This window comes from Hylobates moloch, unplaced genomic scaffold, assembly GCF_009828535.3.
Source record: "Hylobates moloch isolate HMO894 unplaced genomic scaffold, HMol_V3 SCAFFOLD_22, whole genome shotgun sequence".
Lineage (NCBI taxonomy): Eukaryota > Metazoa > Chordata > Mammalia > Primates > Hylobatidae > Hylobates > Hylobates moloch.
In genome coordinates, this window is record NW_026652297.1 from 15,639,971 (window position 1) to 15,660,619 (window position 20,649).

Below are 20,649 nucleotides of genomic sequence, written 5' to 3' on the forward strand. Positions count from 1 at the left end.
AGATGCAACTCAGGAGACAGTGTTTCAACTGAGTGAAACAGCAACTACCTACAAAAACTAGGAAGCAAGATGGAACAGCTGCTGGGTGGGGGATGTTGGTTTACAGATGAGCTTCCTAATTACTACTATGCTGCTTTACACGACACAAATTCAGAAATAAAAATTTAACCAATTTTCAGAAAATGACTCTTTCATCACATCTCATTCCTCTACTTTATGATTTTCAAAGTCTCTCCACTAACTCCAAGATATTCCACAAATGCCTGGCCTTTAAGAGCTTTCTGATCTAAGCCCACCTCTTCCAAATTGATCTTCAGTTCCCTAAATGAAGCCCTTCTTCCAGCACCCCATTTCTGCTCATGCTGTTCCTCTTGCCTGGACTGTCTTCCTCCTCCCCTCTACACACCTGAAAGACTCGACCTAGTCCTACTCATGGAGGTCTTCCTTCCTCTACAGAACTCGTACTGTTTGAATGGTTGGTTTTCGTTATCACTTTATATACCTGAGTATATTCGAAGTAACTTCAGAGCCCAGAGCTGTGACTTCTGTCCCACAGAGCTTGGTCAGATGCCCTCATACAATATAAATGTTCAATAAACCCTCAAGATCTGGGTTCAAACCCCAGCTCCACAACTGATGAGCAAATCAACTCAAGCTGAATGCCAAAAACTCTAATGTACAACACAGGTAGAGGCTTTCCCTCTTGCTTCCTGCCCTGAGTCAACAGAGACATGCCCATAAAGATGTTCTGTGTTTTCTTAAGAACACTCATTTGACTTACACTTATTTATTGTCTTTGCCACTGTAAAATGCTAGGCAAATGGAAGCTCTTATTGTATAAGTCTCCACTGGTTGATGTGTGGTAATGGCCAGTGAGGAAGAGAAGAAACAAGCCTGAGGAAACTGAAGGTGCCAACCCAACCCATCTGCTGAATGACTGACTGATTGAATGAGTCTGAACAGGCATTTAAATTATAAAACAAACTGTGAAATTTGCTCTTTTAAAGGACATACAGATCAGCACGGTCCTCCCCACTACGTCCTCCTCCTTCTGTTTCTTTTATGTTCCAAGGTGCAATTAATTATGGTAACTAGAAAGAAGCCGCAGCTTAGATGGGTCACAGCATAGAAAGGTGCCTAAAGGAGTTGGGACAGGCCCTAGATTAGGTCTTGGTTCACACGTGGCATAGCCCATGAAAAAGCGGGAAGGCCCAGAGCCATTTCTCTCCCTCCAGGGCTCTTCCAAGGTAGACTTCCAGAGAAGCAGACCAGAGCATGGGGACATGGGAAGGTCTGTTCAATGTATGGAGCTGTGTAAGGCTGGGAATCAGCTTCAGAAGGGCTACCCTACCTGCCCAGCCCAGCTTGGCACTTGGTACATGGCTTTTGATGGTCGTTCTCCTCTATAGTTCAGAGGGTTTCTTCTGGCTCTTAGTTCTTAGGGTGGTATCTGAGAAACATGACAAGAAACTATAGGGGACCTCTAGATCTACGATGGACTTTCTGCCTCTGGAATCCTCAGGTCCGGCATGGTCTTACAGTGGCTAAGTAGTGTGTATGCTTGTACTACGTGAGTGCTTTTCACTAATAAAATATGGAACTTACTTTAGAAGCTGTATTAGTCTCTTAGGACTGCTGTAACAGCACCACATCAGTGGCTTAAAACAACAGAGGTGTTCAGAAGGTTAAAAAATCCCAAATCAAGATGGTATTGAGAGGTGACAGTGTGCTGGCAGCCCTTGCAGCCCTTGCTCTCTCTCGGTGCCTCCTCGGTCTCAACAGCCATTCTGGCCACACTTGAGGAGCCCTTCAGCCCGCTGCTATACCGTGGGAGCCCTTCTCTGGGCTGGCCGAGGCTGGAGCTGGATTCCTTGGCTTGTGGGGAGGTGTGGAGGGAGAGGCGCGGGTGGGAACTGGGGCTGCGCACAGCTCTTGTTGGCCAGTGCCAGTTCCAGGTGGGCATAGGCTCGGTGGGACCCGCACTCAGAACTGCCGGCTGGCCCTGCTGGCCCCGGGCAGTAAGGGGCTTAGCACCCAGGCCAGCAGCTGCAGAGGGTGTGCCGGGTCCCCCAGCAGTGCCAGCCCACTGGCGCTGCACTCAATTTAGCTGCCTCTGCACAGGGCAAGGCTCAGGACCTGCAGCCCGCCATGCCTGAGCCTCCCCACCCCACCCTGCCATGGGCTCCTGCATGGCCTGAGCCTTCCCGACGAGCACCACCCCCTGCTCCACAGCACCCGGTCCCATCAACTGCCCAAGGGCTGAGGAGTGTGGGCTCACAGTGCAGGACTGGCAGGCAGCTCCACCTGTGGCCCTGGTGTGGGATCCACTGGGTGAAGGCAGCTGGGCTCCTGAGTCTAGTGGGGACTTGGAGAACCCGTATGTCTAGCTAAGGGATTGTAAATACACCAGTCAGCACTCTGTATCTAGCTCAAGGTTTGTTTGTTTTTTTTTTTTTTTTTTTTTTGAGACGGAGTCTCGCTCTGTCCCCCAGGCTGGAGTGCAGTGGCGCAATCTCGGCTCACTGCAAGCTCCGCCTCCCGGGTTCACGCCATTCTCCTGCCTCAGCCTCTCCGAGTAGCTGGGACTACAGGCACCCGCCACCATGCCCGGCTAATTTTTTGTATTTTTAGTAGAGACGGGGCTTCACCATGGTCTCGATCTCCTGACCTCGTGATCCGCCCGCCTCGGCCTCCCAAAGTGCTGGGATTACAAGCGTGAGCCACCGCGCCCGGCCCATCTAGCTCAAGGTTTGTAAACACACCAATCAGCACCCTGTGTCTAGCTCAGGGTTTGTAAATACACCAATCAGCACTCTGTATCTAGCTAACCTAGTGGGGACTTGGAGAACGTTTGTGTCTAGCTCAGGGATTGTAAATGCACCAATCAGCACCCTGTCAAAACGGACCAATCATCTCTCTGTAAAACAGACCAATCGGCTCTCTGTAAAGTGGACCAATCAGCAGGATGTGGGTGGGGCCAGATAAGAGAATAAAAGCAGGCTGCCCCAGCCAGCAGTGGCAACCCACTGAGATCCCTTTCCACCCTGTGGAAGCTTTGTTCTTTCGCTCTTTGCAATAAATCTTGTTGCTGCTCACTCTTTGGGTCTACGATGCCTTTATGAGCTGTAACACTCACCGTGAAGGTCTGCAGCTTCACTCATGAAGCCACTGAGATCATGAACCCACCGGGAGGAATGAACAACTCCAGACGCACCACCTTAAGAGCTGTAACCCTCAATGTGAAGGTCTGCAGCTTCACTCCTGAGCCAGCAAGACCACGAACCCACCAGAAGGAAGAAACTCCAAACACATCCGAACATCAGGAGGAACAAACTCCAGACACGCCACCTTTAAGAACTATAACACTCACTGCAAGGGTCTGTGGCTTCATTCTTGAAGTCAGTGAGACCAAGAACCCACCAATTCCCGACACAGTATCAGGGCCATACTTCCTGTGAACCTATCGGGGAGGATCTTTCCTGGCCACTTCTTGCTTCTGGTGGTTTGCCTGGGATCTCTGATGTTCCTCGGCTTGCAGCTGCCAACTCCAATCTGCCTACCTCGTCGCATTCTGCTCTCCCTGTCTGTCTCTGCCTTTATGTGGCATGGCTATTTTATAAGGACGCCAGTCATATTGGATGAGGGGTCCGTCGCACTCTAATATGACTTTGTCTTAACTGTTTACATCTGCATTAATCCTGTTTCCAAATAAGGCTGCATTGTGAGGTACTGAGGGTCAGGACCTCAACGTATCTTTTTTGTGAGGGACAGAATTCAACCGATTACAAGAGGGTTAGGGCACTGGGAAATAGGGCTGTTGGATTTCCTCCAACAAATACTAGGGCCTGTGCTGGGAGCTTGGGGGACACAGCACAAGGAAGGTCAGGTGCTTCCTCCAAAGATATCCATTCTAGCAGGTGAGTGATGGTTTCTATTTGCTCCTCAAGGCCCACTCTCTACCCTTCACTTCCCTGTCGTGGGCATCCACTGGGCCCCTTCACCAGCAGGAGCCTATAGGACATGGGGAGTGAGATCCTGCTGACAGGGAGAGGCTGGTGGCCCCACCTATAGCTGCAGCCCTTGCCTGGTTCTGGGAAGATGGCTCCCTTTCCATGTCCTTCAAACCTAAGGGTGGTAAAAGCCCCCTGGTGCTGCTAGTCCCTGAGTGCTTTGTCATTCTTGTTGCCTGTCTTTAACTCTGTGCAACTTTTATAAACAGACCTTCATTAATCTCCCCTCAGTCACCTCTTTCTACTGTGCCAGCTGTTTCTGCCAGACCCCTGATGATGCTCAGGGCTTAAATTAGTAGCCCATGGAAGGAAGCCCCCATGTCTCCAACAACCCTTCCCCCAGAGTCCTGTAGTGCCCCACACCAGGAGGCAGGGCAGCTACATGCCAGTGTGACCAAGTCCTGAACACACTGGACTTGGATCTGATAGCCTTGGGTGTGAGTTTCAGCTTTATTGCTGTCTGGTTGTGAGACCTTGAGCAAATTACTCAGACATCTAAGGCTCATGTTCAGCCATCCACTAAATGAGGGTAATAATGTTCACTTCCCAAGGCATTTGTGGGAAGTCAGTAAAATATTATTTACCAAGCACCTATTGCAGCCTCTGACAAGTGGCAGTTGGTCTGCAAAGAGCAGTCATTGTTATGTTTCCACGTTTGGTTCTGATCTGGGGAGTAGAACCTCTCACAAACCCAAGTGTCTTAGCTACATCCTTTGAGACTGGGCTGGCCACTGAGTCTCTAATCCTACTGTTCACTCTGAAGGGTGGACTTTGGTTCCATTGGGCCCTGAAAGCCTGGCTCCAAACCCATCCTTCAGCTTCAGTTCATCGAGAAACCGAACTTAGCCATCCAGTCACATTCTCCACAGCCAACTCCTGCACAACCACAGATGTGGGCTCTCAGTGCAGCCTCCACCTCCCCACATACACCATGCATGAGGGCATCTGGGATGGGCTTCTCTCTAGCTAGAGGCCACCCTGTGTGGCCCCAACTGGGTCTAAAGCAATGTAGGTCACCAAGGAGCCCAAATAGTTACACCACTACTGATCGCCACCAATATACACTGAGATATGGAACTGCACTGGGCGTTTTTGAAGAGCCTTTCTCTCCACGCCTGGCGCACATGCAGAGCACAAGAGACTGGTGTTGAAGGGGCTCTAGCCACTGACTCTGCTCTGGATGAACAGGGCCACATTCCAAACACAGTGCTCCCAGCATTGCCCTCCTTGCACCCTGCCCTCGACCCCTTGATGGAAGTGGGCTCTCCAGCCCTGGTACTGGTTGGTGGCTTGGGGGTTAGGGACCCCTGCCATAGAGTGTTTCCTCTTGGGAAGCAATCAAAAACTTAAGATGATAGTCTTTCCTCGCATCCACAGCACTTGGGAAGTGGGTGAGAAAGCAGCTTTATTATCCCTTTGAGTTTTCCCAAAGTCAGGGATGGTGCTTCAGAACAGGGGCAGCAGCAACCTCCCAGATAACATGCTGCTCATCTCCCTGATATGTTGGACCTGGCAGGTTTGCTATTTACAGTAAAATGATTTTGATGGTATTCTTGCCTGATGTTAGATGAAAGCTCAGCGCTGGGCCTGCTCTCAGGAGACTGTTCTCATGAAAGGCTGGCACCCAGGACTCTGAGCTCCCCGCTCACCCCTCCCACGCCCCTGCAGCCTCCACCACCTCTGTGTGCTCCCCACCATTGAGGGTGTTCTGGGCCTCCCTCGCTTTGGCCTCCCCACTCTTAGCACAACTTCCATCTCCATATGGTTCACTGATGGACGGGGGCAACTATGGATGCAAGGACTGATGCTGCTCTCCAATAAGGTGAAGTCCTGAGCCAGTGAGACAAACACGGAAACAAGGAAAATGGAAAACCAAAAAGCCTTTCATTTGGGATACCAAAGTCCCAAATAGCCGCAGTCCTTTGCCTTATTTTCCTTCTATCTCAGCTCCTTTTTCCATTCTGATATCAGGAAATGTCAGATTCCCCCAAATCCTAAAAGATGGCCAGACACCCTTTCATGCCCACACGTGCCCTTTCCTATGTCTGCAAATATGCCACAGCCAGATAGCCAAGAAGAAAACTGGGTCTTACCACCATGGGTGGGGACCCCAAGACCTCTCCAGAATCAAACATCTGTAGGCAGGAGCCAAACTGGCCAGACCATGTCAGTGGGCACAGAGAGGGCAGGCCTCAGAGGCTGCCCTCTGGCCCAGGCATGGTGCTGGGCAGCCCCACCCACTCCCAGGCCATCAGGCCTCAAGGGACATTTAATCAGACCTGTAGGCAGGCTTCTACCCAAGCCTCACCTTCTCCTGACTCAGATTCCTTCCTGACACACAGCATACCCATCTGCCAATCCAGCAGCAAAGAGAGAGAGACAGGCAGAGGCCAGGAGAGGAAAGAGAGCCACAGAGGCATGCCGGGGTCCAGAAACAGCCTTTAAATCAGTGTCCCAACATGCTGATGGTACAGGCCTGGCCAGAAGCCCACTGCTACTCAGTGCTACACGTATTTGCATTTTTGTGGTGAGAGTCAAAGACCTATTAAAATTTAGGAGCCTGGCATTTTCCAGTCTTCCAGCACCATGAATTCTAAGGGAGATTAAATCTGTTTGCCCCAGCCACTCTGACAGACCAATGAGTTTGCACCAATGGCACATGGGTAAGAACCGTGCATAATAAACCTGCTGCCTCCTGCTCTTTGTGGGCAAGATGAGAAAAGGCCTCTCACTTCATGGGGATGCAGGCACCCAGGGGGCATCAATCACCCTGGAGCAGAGCGGGGAGGAGAGCCTGCACGCCCATGCAAAATGGGTCTCTGCAGCCCTAATGAAGGCCGGCAATGGATGGTGGCCCAGGCTCGTTAATCAGAAGGAATATGCTGCCGTCTGCCTCTCCCTGCCAGGCCCTCCTGGGCCCTCAGTCCTGATTGATCTGTGGCACAGTTATTCTCAGATGGCAAAGGCACTGAGCTGTGCCCTTAGGGCCCCTGCATGCACTGGCAGCAGCTCCGGAGAGCCAGGAGCCGTGGGTGGGATGGCTGTGGGGGGCTTGGGGACGTGCCAGTAAGGGGCAACCAGTCAGGGAAGGAAAGAGTGGGGGCTGGCCCAGAAGGCTCTCAAGTTCTCCTGGACACATCCCAGACCAGACTGGTGCTGCTGAGGCTCCAAAGGCTGCGCCACCATGCAGCTACTCCCCAGGAGGCTGACACCGGCTGCTGCCATCCTCTTCCAAGTATTCGCCATTCTTAGTGTTGCCATGCAGTGGCTGCTGCCCCATGGGTACCACTCCCCTCACATACAGTCTTCATGGCCTACTTCACTGCCACCTCTCCTGTTCAAGACCTCAGCCACCCCTCTTCAGAGAGCCAGGCTGGCCTACTGCAGCCCCCAGACTCCTACCCAGTAGTCTTCCCTCAGACAGAAGCTGACCGCATCATACCCTGACTCCACCCCACCAAATCCCTCTAGCCCTGTAAAACCCCACCATCATCCCTCTCGGCCCCTCTGGGAAGTTTGCCTAACTGCCTAGCCTTGGCCCTCCTCCTCCCCAGAAGATGTAGCCCACCTTGCACAAACAGCCCTAGCCCAACTCTTCATGGCTTGCATTCTGTGCTGCCTTTTATGTGGTTTCCTGCTCCATTTCCCTGCAGGCTCTGAGAGAACAGTGCCAGGATCTTCACTCTCACCCATAGGCTGCCACACCTTGCAGAGTACCTTGCATTCAGAGATGCCCTGTCCACTGCATCCACTGATGGCCAATGAGCCTTTCCTGCTGCATGATTCAGGCCCAGGAGTTCAAAGGCTGCAGGATGCAAGGTGGAAGCCTGGTCCCTTTTCCTCCAGGTGGCCTCCCTGATAACTTAAGCCACTGAGTCTGTTCCATTCCTGAACTCTGCACAGTCTCACCATTCAGTGCATGTCTCAATCACTCCACTTTTTATCCATCTCTCCCTGTTCCACGGGATTGATTGTGAAGTGCTTGCAACAGCTTTTCTGTCCCGGTTCTCACTCTGTCCTGTTGTACCACATGACCGCCGTCAACTGCACAGGAGGTCAAGGGGAGGGTGGTGCTGGAATCAGTGGACCACCAAGGGCCGACCCATGAGAGGAGCCTAATGAGAGTACTCTTGGCTGTGAGATCATAGTTCTGACCTCTTCTAGCTGTGCAGTTGCCAGGGGTCAATGGGAAGATGTCCAAGTCCCCTCCAGTGCTACCCCTCTGACTCCACAGATGCTCCCAACTGCAGGAATGAATCTTTTGCCATTCTACCCCTTCTTGTCAGGGAATGCATGTGCAGCCCTGCCTGTCACTCATGCTTCTATGTCCTCTGTTATCACCAAGATATCTGGAGAGTACTCTGGGAAGACTTCTATTTGTGTTTCCCAATCAATAGCATTGACTGGCTCCTGGCATCCAGCATGTCCTGAGATCCCAAATATTCACAATGCCATAAATGTCTTCCTCACCAGCCTCACAGAGCTCTTGCAGTGAATGCCTCTGTGCATAAATGTCTTTGGAGGAATTTGAAAGTCCAGGTAGAGCTCCCATGCTGGCCTTAAAGGTGTCCTGGTTTTCCACAGTGGGGGGCAAACAGGCATGATGGCCTTAGAGTCCTTCCTGCCCTCCTACTCTGCTGTGAGCATTTGGTCTACCCACTGTAGCAGGAAGGGAGGGCAAGGAGGGGTCCTGGGCCTCAAACCTCCCAGGGCCAGAGCAGTCACACTCACAAAGCTACTTGCAGACTTAGGGACTAGATAACTTCCACATCACAACCCAGATGCCCCAGGCCTAAGGATGGCACTCTTAGCTACACTGCAGACATTTTTTGGAATTATTCCCTTAGCAGCTAAACTGAGATTGAAGAGAGGTCTTACATATTAGTTTGTTGGAGGGAATGGACTAGGAGGCAGCTGACCACACTGTGTGGGGCTGGACCTCTCTCTGCTAGATCTTCCTGGGGTTGGCTGATCACTCTAGGCCCTTTTGGACTGAAGTCTGAGGCTTGTACCTGAGTGGAAATTGAAGTGCTGATCCTGGTCTCCTAACACTGGGCAGTCGGGGGCAATCTGGAAGTCACCTCTTCCTCTTGTAATGCTGGAAGCTCAAGGAGAGAGTCATTTGTCCACTTGGCTTTGAATTCTCCCTGCGGAGGTGGGGGTGAAGGTTTCCTTGAGGGGCTGTGGCCTCAAGACTCCCCATCCTTTTCCTGAGGCCAAAAGAGCAGACTTCAGGAAAAATGACACCAGCGGTTCTCTTCCTTCTGAACTGAGAAAAGACCAAGGTGAGTAGCTTCAGGATCTGGAGGTTTGTTCTGTGTCTTTCAGCTTGGACATGATGGGGTCCAGATTTCATCTGCTCATTCATAGCACTGCCTGCTATCCAAATGCAGTAGAAGATGGGCCCTAAGTCTGGGCCTGGCTCTCATTTCAGAACCTCTCAAGGCTTGAAAAGCTTCGGAGGCATGGTGTGCTCCTCCACCCCAAGCTTGAGCCTTGGCCACAGCACCCTCCCCAGGTGGTCACGCAGTCTCCGCTTGCTCACCTCCAAAGATGAGGCACTTACTACTTTCCCAGGGAGACATTTTCTTGTTAGCTGGTTCCAATTTTCAGAAGGCTGGCTCCTTGGGATTCCCTTTCCTTGGCCCTTGTTGTGTTCCTGAAAGACCCCCCACAGAATCAACTACTCCCCTTTCTCTATGGCAGCCCTTCAGATTATGAGAAGCCAGGACCTCCTGAGCATTCTGTTTCCTAGCCACCACACTCTTGGGTCCATCAGCTTTTCTTCCAGCCCCCACCACCTTGTGTGTACTGTTCTCTGATGGGCCAGCACCCATTGCTGAGCTCTATATGCTCCAGGGGTCTGATCAGCCCAGGGAAAAAGTGGGCTGTCACCTTCCTGGTGGGCACATCCTACCTCTGTTGATGGATTCCAGGACCACAACAACTGTCTTGAGGAGCCATGGCACCATCAGGCTCACTTCATCTCTCTATCTGTTCCCTTATGAATTCCACTGAGCATCCTACAGTCTCTCCAGGAGAAATGTGGCTCTGCAGAATCCATGTGCAGGACCTGAAGGACTCTGACAAGAAGCTCCTCTTCCATGCTGTAGGTGCTCTTCCTTGTTGCCCTCACCTTCCTCCTCCTCCCCCTCCTCACCTCTCTTTCCTTCTCTCTCCTCATGTCTTCTCCCTCCTTGTTTCCCACTCTCTCCTCTCTCCTCCCTCTTTGTGCTGTTGTTGTTGCTTAACAGGGTGCTTCTGGGATGAATAGTGTTTGCAGCTCTGGCCAGGAATATATCAGGCCTTTCCCAGCCCTGCCCCTGTCCTCACCACGCTGGTGGAGCTCTGTGGAGAGTTGGGCCAGACAATGTGCCAGTGGGTTCACTTGGGAACTCATAAAAGCCCCATTGCCCTCCACACAGCGCAGAGTGACAGGCACAGGGAACAAATCCCCTTCCCTGCAGGCTGCCCGGGTAGGATACTATGGGGGCACAGGGCCTCTGGAAGCATGGCTGGAGGTCTGGGCCCTGGGCCCAAGACAGCCTATGGAGAGGGCCAGCCCCTCTATCACTCAGAACTCACAGAGCTGCAGAGTCACAGAGGCTTGGCATGGCCCCAGCCCTCGCGTTTGTTGGGAATGTTAGCACCTCCATGCTGACACACTGAAGCCTCTAGATGCATACGCAGAAGGCCCCACACCATGTGTTTGGGGTCTGAGAGAAGAGGGTTTGCAAAAAGGAAGATAAGATACACAGCTTACTGCATTGCAGTGTGGGCTTTCTAAGGGCAGGAACTATTCCCAGGCAAGAGCTGGACACAAAGCACAAGCCCATCAGTGACTGAATCAGTGAGGGAAGAAGACAGAAATGAGACCCTAGCTTGGCTACCAGCTGTGGTGTGCAGCACCTCAAAGGAGGAAGCTTGGAAATTTCTAGTCTCTAACCCTGCACTAGGAGGACTCTGGATTTACGAGCAGGAGCATGTTGGAGGCCTGGAGAGGGGAGGCCACATTCTAGCAGGTTGGACAGGGGAGTACATGTAGGGCAAACACAGGCAAAGACAATTATCCCTCACTTCCAAAATGCAATCAATCAATGACATCTACTGTGGGCATGGCCCAAGACTTTACTGAATTTTTAAATTGAGTAATACAGCCAAGTTCTACTATTTCTTGTAAGATGGCTATTCTCTTTTTCTTTTTTAAGATTTCCATCACCAGTGCTGGCTGGCTTTCTTGGTGGGGAGGGGGCGGGCAGGGGGGTTAGTCACTTTTCCCCCACTTCATGGGAGTTAATCTAATGTATGTAATGCAATGATGGTAACTGGCAAACAGCAAAGCACTTGCATCCCTCCTGGCTGGTACCTTAGTGCCCGTGGGTCAAATTTGCATCTCAGCAAAATGACATGGAACTTCATTCCACAACATTCAAATCTCAGTGTTAAATCTGGTAATGGCCAGAGACAACTGAGCTGTGTTTTCTTTATGTTTCACCAAGCACTTTGGGCTCACCTGCCCTTCCTTTATCAAAATGATGCAAAGCTTTGTCTACCAGCAGAAGAAAACACATATCTACTTCCTTTAGTGGACCCCTACCTAGCCAGCCATGGTGCAACTAAGACAGCACTGGAGTTGAAGTCAAAAGACAAAGGTTCCAATCTAAGCTGTGTGGATAATGACAATGTGGCACTGGGTAACCCACATAACCTGTCTGAGCCCCAGATTTCTCATCGGTAGCATGGGTGCAATATACCTGTTTCCCAAAGTAATTTGAAGATCAAATGAAGTGCTTTTTGTGAAGTGTTTAGTACTGCACCTGGCCCATAATAATCACTTATCAATGCTAATTATTATTATTTCTAAACAGTTGGATTCAGATATATGCCTTTTATAAATAGCACTTGTCTAGTCATTAGAGTTCATAAACTATTTTCACAGGCATTATCCTATCTTAGAAGACCATTAAGAGACAGGCATTGGCCCTACTGTTTGAGATCTCATTACACAAACTAAACACAACACCATCAGTTGAATGGGGGCTCAACTCCCTAGACCTCTGGGGTGATAGCATCTGGGGTGCAAAGCAGCACAGGTCTAGGTAAAGTCCTCCAGCCCCACCCAAGAGCACATTCTCTGAGAGGGCCTTGGTTTACCACTGACCCACTGGCTGCTCTGATAAGTGTTATGATGGTCTACTCTGGCGGTTGGCAAACTTCATATTTTAGGCTTTGGGAGCCATAAGGTCTCCGTTGCAACTACTCAATTCTGCCATTGCCATTACCTCATATAAGGAAACTATAGGCTGGATTTGGCCCATGATATATAACTTTCCCACCACTCGATAGTGAAGGGCTGTGGCCTGGACAAACATGCTAGAAGAATTTGATCAGTGATATTTAAAACTTGTCTTTTCATGTTGATCAATTCACTCATTATTTTATTGTACAATTAAAAGAAAAAACTCTTACAGCTATCAGCATACCTATAAACTTCCACAAAAGTTTGTGTGACCTCTAGAATACCAGAAAATCACCAGCTGGAACCCAGAGGACACTCAACGAACAAAAATAAAATTAAATAAAATTTATATTACTAAGTCATCTAAATAGAGTGTACCTACAGAAGATGACTGGCCTAATTCTGATCTCTGATGCTATCCCCTCAGGCTAAATGGTTTCAACAAAATTCAAAAGGGAATTTGAGTCCTTCCAAAAGGGTATAAAGGGAAACAGAATAAACATGGGGAACTCAGGCCTCATTTGCCGCTAATGAATTTGCAAAGGAATGTGTATAATTAGTGTGGTTGTCAGCTGGGTTTCTGTAGACTTGGCGCATCCATGGGATCGCATCACCATGGGAGCGCTCAGAAGGGCCATGGGCCGTGGGCTCTTGGAAGAGTCTCCTCTGATCTTATGGAAACCACCAATCAGAGGCAAGATAAAGGAGATCAGTCAAGAGAAAACGCAATACTGCAAAACCAGGTGGCAGAAGAGTGAAGCTAGCAGATGGGCAAAGGGGGCTTCAGAAGGGAAGCCAACAGCAAGATGCTCAATCAAAACAGGCCAAGGACTGCCTGGGAATCATGGGGAAACGGCAAGGCTCTGTCTGGCTTTCACAGCTTAGAGGGCAGTTGGGAGGAAGTGTCCACAGCAAGGCTCCTGGTCACCACCAAGAAGAAACATAAGCCAAGAGTCAGTCCAGGTTTGGCCAGGCCTCAGCACAGGAAAAGAGGAGGCCAGAAGTGTGGTGTACTCCACAGGCCACACTGACTGGCCCCTGTAAAACCACCTCACCACCAGCTGCCTTTGCTCTTCCTCTTTTCCTTAGTCTTCCACACCATTGCACCTTTTACTAGCAGGTGGTCCCTACAGATGTGCTGGGCTGATGGATAAACCACATGTGCTTCCCAAAGCAGAATGCTTGCCCTGCCCCCTGGTTGGCAATGCTGGGCAGTCAATAATGTCTGGAATGACAAGAGAAATGCCTAACATTGTGGAAAGTGACAGGAGAAATGTGTGGAAGGTGTGGCGGGGAGTGGCTGCAGTGCGCAGACTCCACGATCAGTTTGGTAGGCCAGCAGCACGTGCAAACTCACAGAGACAACGTGTCGGCTTCAGAGACAGGCTCCTGGGGCCCCCTCAGCCAGCACTTTGGATAGCTCCAAAGAAGAAAGTGGAGGAAGGCTGATCCCCAGTGTCTATCCAACCTTCTCTACCTGCAACTTACAAGAGTATTCTAAAGAAACCCCTGCACTGGAGGTGGGTACTGATGCAGCTATTGGGGAGTGAAGCAGGACCCTCATCCACAGCCACCACCACTCCCACATGGCCTCAGGGGCTGATTCATGGTGACCAATGCTGTGGAATCATGCCCCATTACTTTTGTTTTACAGTTTCAGCTCCCATAGAGATCATTTGTCTCTCCAAGTGCAGTCCTGTGACTGGGCACTCTGCCACCTGGTGCAAAGCCTGCTCCCCTAAAAGGCCCCTGGTTAAAGCAGAGAAGTAAAAAAGCTAGGCATAGCAGACCCAAACAAGAACATTTTGTCAAAAACAGATCTCTTTCACCAACTAAGCTTGAACAAATTGTATAAACACTATATTTAGACACTTTGAAGGAATGTTTAAAGTTTGTGTTTCCTAAATGACAGTCAGATGTCTTCCCTGACTATCTGTGATCAGCTGTTGAATTCACTTCCCCATCCCATTCTTGGGATCTCCAAGAGACTAGCTACTCAGTGTGTGTGCCAAAATCTCTCAGCCATAGCCCCTTGGTGAGGAGGCATTTCTCCCAGCTATGAACTTTTTCCCATGCAGAATCAAACTATCCACTGGCTCACCAAGTATAAAGCCCCAACAACTGTGGGTTGTTGCTTCTCAGAAATGTCCACCCCTGTGGTGCTTACCTGCCATCCCCCACCACAGACCACAGACCACAGACCACAGATGCGCTGGCCCAGGCTGACTCCCACTCGCAGGCACCCCTCCACCACCCTAGCAGCTGCCTGCTTTCACACGCTGCCTCAGAGATGAAAGCGACTATGTCCCTTAAACAGAAGAGAATATTTTGAACAGAGAATTAACAGCAAATTAAACTGGTTTCACTGTACTCATTCATGCACAAAGTTAGTGTGGGAGTTAAACCAAGAAAAACCAAACAGGCGATGTGTTGCGATAATCAGAGGGCAGAATCCAGCCTCAGAAAGAAATGATCACTCAGAGGAGGAAAGCCTGGGAGCTATAGGCTCCTAATTGGGCAAGTGTGCTACCTCTTCTCCCACCTGGAGCCAGCCTCCTTTCCAGGGCTGGGGGATCCAAAAGGGCTTGGAGATCTCCTAGGCCAGCAGCAGACAGCCCCATGACAGGTAGACACACCCTCCTGAAAAGGCCCCTGGTGCTTGCCTGCTCTGCTCCCTGGGCAGCTGCTTGCACTGCTGCTGCACAATCAATGAAAAACATTACAGAAACAACCAATTAGGGCCCAAAATGCCTTCAGGCTTTTTCCTTCGTGGGCACATCTGGCTGTGGTGGGGTCACAGTGAAACTCCTCTCCTGTGGATTCATTGGGACCCAGAATTAGCAACGATGGAATAATAACCAGCTTTAGAACACCAAGCAATTTTTAATAACTTCACAAATCTTTCCTTCCAACTCTGCCTGGTTAATCTATTATCTAATTCTTACCTTTGGTAGAATTCTTACCTTTGGTCCCTCCATTTAACACGGCCCCATCATTCCCATCCCTAGAATAAAACCTGGTCCAGGCGCACACAGTCCAGGCTGGGTGGAAGGGAAGTGTACATGAGTGGACAGTGAAAGGACCCCAAACTTCCAGCCTCAAGGACCTTCTGAGAAGGAGATTCTCAGAAAGGGCAGCAGCGATCCCAAGCAAATTCATTTTAATGACAAATGATGCTGCTAAAGGTGCCGGTGCTCACTGTGCATGTCAGCACATCCCAGGCCTTGAGGCAAGCTGAGGCTTCTCTCCTGGGCACACTGCTGAAGAGGCCAGAGAGGTTGGATGTGAAGAGTCAGCCTCTCTCATTCCATACACTCACCCTTGTTTTGCCAGCACCAGTAGGAGCTACCCTAAAGCTTCAGGGGATGCCTGGAATACAGGAGCCCAGACTGGAGACCTTAGCAGGCTCTCAGAGCCCCGCTCCTTCCAATGACCTCCAAATAAGCTCTTTGTTGTCTCCAGCTTGGCACGGAGCCACCCAGAGCTCCAAGTGGAGTGCCCACACTTTTATTTCTATTTATTTTTAATACATCATTATTAATAAGATGAGAGAAACATAAGTTTTAGTAATACCGAATATACAAATGGGAACTAGTACCCTCAACTTGGGCCATAGTCAGGGCCATGCGTCCTGAAAAGCCTGCAAGGGCAACCTGCGGAAGGGTGGCCAGGGTGCCCTAACTCCATGTTCATTATCAGCATGGAATATTGCAATTTACAGATGCCTGGTAAAGAGCATGTCCAGGCCACATTATCTGGTTTAGACTAAACTAAGCCTTATAGAGATGGAATAAGTGGCTTTCAAAGATTCCTGCAAAAGATACTCAAGTCGAACCACTCTGATACCATAAAGCATAAATAAAGCCCAAGAGTCTGAGGCTGCTGACACTCACCCTACTCCCAGTAATAGCTCTTCATCAGCCACACGAAGAGCTAAAAACTAGGATGATCTAATCACATATGACAAGAAATTGGCAAAAATATCAAATAATCAAGAAGGCTATATGAAATACAGTTATACATCCACTATCGTTAATGATGAACCTTACCCTGAGTGTCTATTCTGCCTTGCTGTATCAGCTAATGAGATTAAGAAGCCATTTTAATCCTAGCAAGATCTGTTAAAATATTGTTTATTTCATCTTTATCTGATTTTTAAATAATTTCCTTTTATTGCATATATTAAAATGCACAAAATACATCAGCACAGTAACACATGCACACATTCACTACATACATAAACATAAAAGCTTGGGGCTGATGCTTGGTCTGGGATCCTGGAGTTTTGGAGACCACTTCCCATCTCAGTGGGTGGCACTTTCCTCCTGCTAGTGACTCAAGCCAAAAACCTGTACACCCTCCTGGACTCCTGGCTCCCCTCTCTCATCCACTTTGTCTATCCCTTCTTCTCTGTGCTTCCTCTCTGAACACCTCCCAATAATTCCATCTATCTCTATATCCACTGACATTGCCCCCATACAGCCACAGCCCCCTCTCTCCTAGGCACCTGCATCACCCCCTAACTACTGTCTCGCCCCCTTTCTTGCACCTCCCAAATTCACTCTTCATCTCACAGACAGGTCAGGCTTCTCTAAATGCAAATTTGATTATATCTGTCCCTTATGCAAAAGCTTTCAATAGCTGCCCATGGATCTCAGAGAAAAGTCCAAGCTCCTTTCCCTCCTCCTCCACATTGTCACTGTCATCAGCATCACAAATAACAAGTATTGCTCCTTTCCTGTTGGCCAGACACTGGTGCTGAATATGTCACATCCACTCTTTTAACATCCACAACCCCTTTAAGAGGTAGTTACAGGTACTGCATTCACTTTACAGATGAAGATACAGAGGCAGAGGGAGTAGTCCACATTTCTACACCTTTGCTCTGTCTCTGCCTCCTGCAATTCTCCCTGGCCACCCACACAGCTCCCCAAATTGCCCTCAGTTCCACCCCCATCCTCTCTCATGCCCAAGCTGCACCCATGGCTTCCTTTGCCTTGAACACCACCATTCCTTTCCCCTGGATGACTCTTCTTGCCCTGCTGGCTGTAGCTTAGAGGCTGCACTCAGTGAGATGCCTTTCCCATACGGGCCACCAGTGGCTGCCAAGCCAGCAGGTGAGAAGTCTGTGGGGAAACCAAATTGGGCCCAAACCTGCCCAAGCCTCCAGGTGTAACTCTCAGTTTGCAGGATGTCCAGGGAACCGAGGAACCAGCAAACGACACCATGGGGATACAATCAGCAAAACCCAGACTCTGGGAAATGCTACAGGACATGTAGCCTGGTTTATCCAACAAATAAATTACATGAGACATAAGAAAAAATAAGGGCAAAGGAGCCTAAGGAAACTTTTAAGAGACAAATCAACCAAGTGTTATGTGTAGATTTTGTTTAGATCATTACTTAAATAAACCAACTGTCAAACTTTTATGAGACACACAGGAAAATCTAAACACTGACTGGGTATTTGATAACACAAAAGAATTAGTGTTAATTATTTTAGATGTGATAATGATATTGCGGTTATGTTAAAGAAAGAAAATATGTACATATTAATGTAAAAATATTTAAACTATGCTCAATAAAATTATAATAAATAAGATTAAAAAAGCTTTTTTTAAAAAAAAAAAAAAGAAGTTCCATATCCCAAGCCCCAAGTGTGAATTAAATTAGGTACTGTATGAATTCTCAGAGTCCCCTAATTTTTCATCAGACCAATCACCACACTTTCAACTAACAATTTCATTAACATCATTCTTCCCCATGAACTGTATGCTATGTGAGGACATAAATGTGTCTATTGGTCCATTGAGACCTTCCAACACAATGTATGCACATAACACCCTCCAACACACACCCATGTGCCTCTCACAACTACACACACCTGTACCAACACACAAATGCACACCATGCACACATCCATGCCCCCTCACACCTACATACACCTGTGCTCACACACACACCCACACACACGCACCCAGGTCCTCCTCACACCTACATACACCCATGGCCACACACAAATGCACACCACACACACTTGCTCTCATGTTCCCACATGCTTCTTCCCATCTCTCTGCCAGGTCTACCTCCCCACTGGGCCCCATTAACCCAGGCAGGAGGGCAGGAGGAAGAGGGGTCATGACATCCTGGAGGCCTGAAGTCCATGTTATTTTAGATGTGTACTTAAAATATCCTGATTTCTCAGGCCCAAGATTCTTCCCCTCCACCCACCCCCTAAGCTGCCCTACCCACACACCACCAGTCTTATTCCTTGACTACCATTTTATTCTATTTCTTCCTGGTTCCAAATCCTTTTTAGGTTATCTCTATTCAGCTACTACTACTACAAAAAAAAAAAAAAAATGAGCAGCCAGCAAGCACAGGCACTGTGCTGGGACCACTAGGAGACCTAAAGATGTAAAAGGTAAGATTCCTGCTTCCAAGGGCCATGGCTTCTCAGCCAAAACAATCTCCATGACAGTCATCATGTCTGGGCACCAACTGCGGCCTTTACCTGCCATGACTCCCCAGCAGCCTATGAGACAGGCTCTATTATCACATTTCTATAGAAGGAGAAACCAAGGCTCAAGAATCCAAAGCCTCAGTATATACTGCAATCAGAGCCTGCTTCTAACCAGAGTCTTATCTAGCCCCAAAGTCCATTCTCCTACAGTGGTTTAATCACCTTAGACACAATGACCTCCATAGTCCATGTCCTACAACTCCCAGCCTGGAACAAATCTCTGGGTTCATCAGTCTACTACCTTGCAAACTCACCAGGTATAGCCATGACTCTCTGTTATACCCTTGCTGTGCCCCCACCTGGAAAGCCCTTTTCTTGGAGAAGCTCCTCCAGGCATGGTAGCATGCGCCTGTAGTCCCAGATATTTGGGAGGCTGAGGCAGGAGGATGGCTTGAGCCCAGGAGTTCAAGGCTGCAGTGAGCTATGATCATGCCACTGCACTCAAGCCTGGGTGACAGAATGAGACCCTGCCTCTTCAAAATAAAACAAACAAAACAAAACAAAAACAGAAGCTTCAAGTCTAAGAGTGTGTTTTCAGTGGTTAACAATAAGGAAGATATCAACTTTAGGATGTGATAAACACTATATTTAGAAAGATATTTATTCTGCCTTTTGGGAAGTGAAGGAGAAATGAGGGAGCTTGAGCTGAGGCTTAGCACATGAGTAGGAATGTGCTAGTCAAAGAAGCATGGAAGGTCATTCTAGGCAGAAGAAACAGCAGGGCAAAGGCACTGAAGCATGCAAGATCTGGGTGTTTTGGGGGGTCAACAAGCTGCCCAGTGTAGAATCTTTGTGCAATGAAGAGAGTAAAGGAACATCGCAGGCCAATCTCAGGACCAATCTCACTCTCTACCTAGAAGAGCTAGCAAAAACACTCCACAATCCCTGAAGCCCTGCAGCTGAGGAGGATGGTAAAGATGATGATGATGATGAACTTCATGCATCAGGGGTCTAAGGTGTCTTTTCTGTTCCTAACTACTCCTGGCAAGTGCACTGTCAACCCTCAAATGGTGTGAAGAGCCCATGAATCCATGTCTCCTCCTCCACCCCACATTCCAGCACACTGGGAAAATAAGAAAATAGAAAGTGATAAGTAGGGGTGTTTTCCTCATCTATTGGGAGACAATCAAGAACTGACACATGACATCCTCCAGACCATGCCTCCCCGACAGTGCCCTCCACAGCCACTCCCTGCCCTCCACAGTGGAGGCTGCAGAGGTCTTCTGAAGACTGCCTAGAATCAGAGTTCCGGGGCAGGCCTGAGCTCCAGGCTGGTCCACAGCACACCCAGCACTGCACAAACTTCATTCCAATGTGGAAGGAAAATGTCAAGGTGCTTCCCAAGGCCTGAAAGCTGAGCTCCCCTGAAGCCTGGATCCACGTGCTGAGGATTCCTGGAACTCCTCTGCTTGAAAACGAAATGACACACGTGAGAGGGCAGACATTCCCACTCCTGAGCAGCAGTTGTTTCCTCCATAAGCAAACAGACCCTGTGCAGACATTGCTCTCCTCTCACAGATGGGTGCCTAGAAAACACAAAATTGCTTCCAAACTACAGATTGTGCCGAAGCCCTGTATCACCTGCTAGCATGCAGACTCTACCGTCACTTGTCTGGAGTCTCCAGGGAGTCGGGAGCATGGGGGTTGGCCTGCCACCAAGTACAGAGAGAAGCTGAATCAGTGCCATTCGATGGGGCTTGGATTTTAGATGACAGGGTCAGCAGGAAGAGGAGTCAGTGGAGACTGGGCTCGAAATTCTACACACTCAGCTTCTCAGCCCCATCCTGCCATGAGCAGCACTTGGTGTCATCATGATCAAGTGTTTTTTTAATCTGAAAATGGGACTGTTAATGACATCCATTTATAGGAATGATATT

General features: G+C 49.2%; 1 protein-coding gene across 7 annotated transcripts in view; it reads right to left on the reverse strand.

Annotated features, from left to right (window-relative positions):
* The window catches only part of EPHB1 (EPH receptor B1), a 501,064-nt gene that overhangs the window by 335,331 nt on the left and 145,084 nt on the right, over nucleotides 1–20,649 (reverse strand). The window contains exon 1 of one of the 7 annotated variants that reach the window (XM_058433524.1): nucleotides 14,417–14,432. The exons of the other annotated variants lie outside the window; for them this stretch is intronic. Coding sequence (XP_058289507.1) covers nucleotides 14,417–14,423 — 7 coding nt within the window. The 5' untranslated portion in view covers nucleotides 14,424–14,432. Of the gene's footprint in view, nucleotides 1–14,416; nucleotides 14,433–20,649 lie in introns of those variants that run through there. 7 annotated transcript variants of the gene reach the window in all.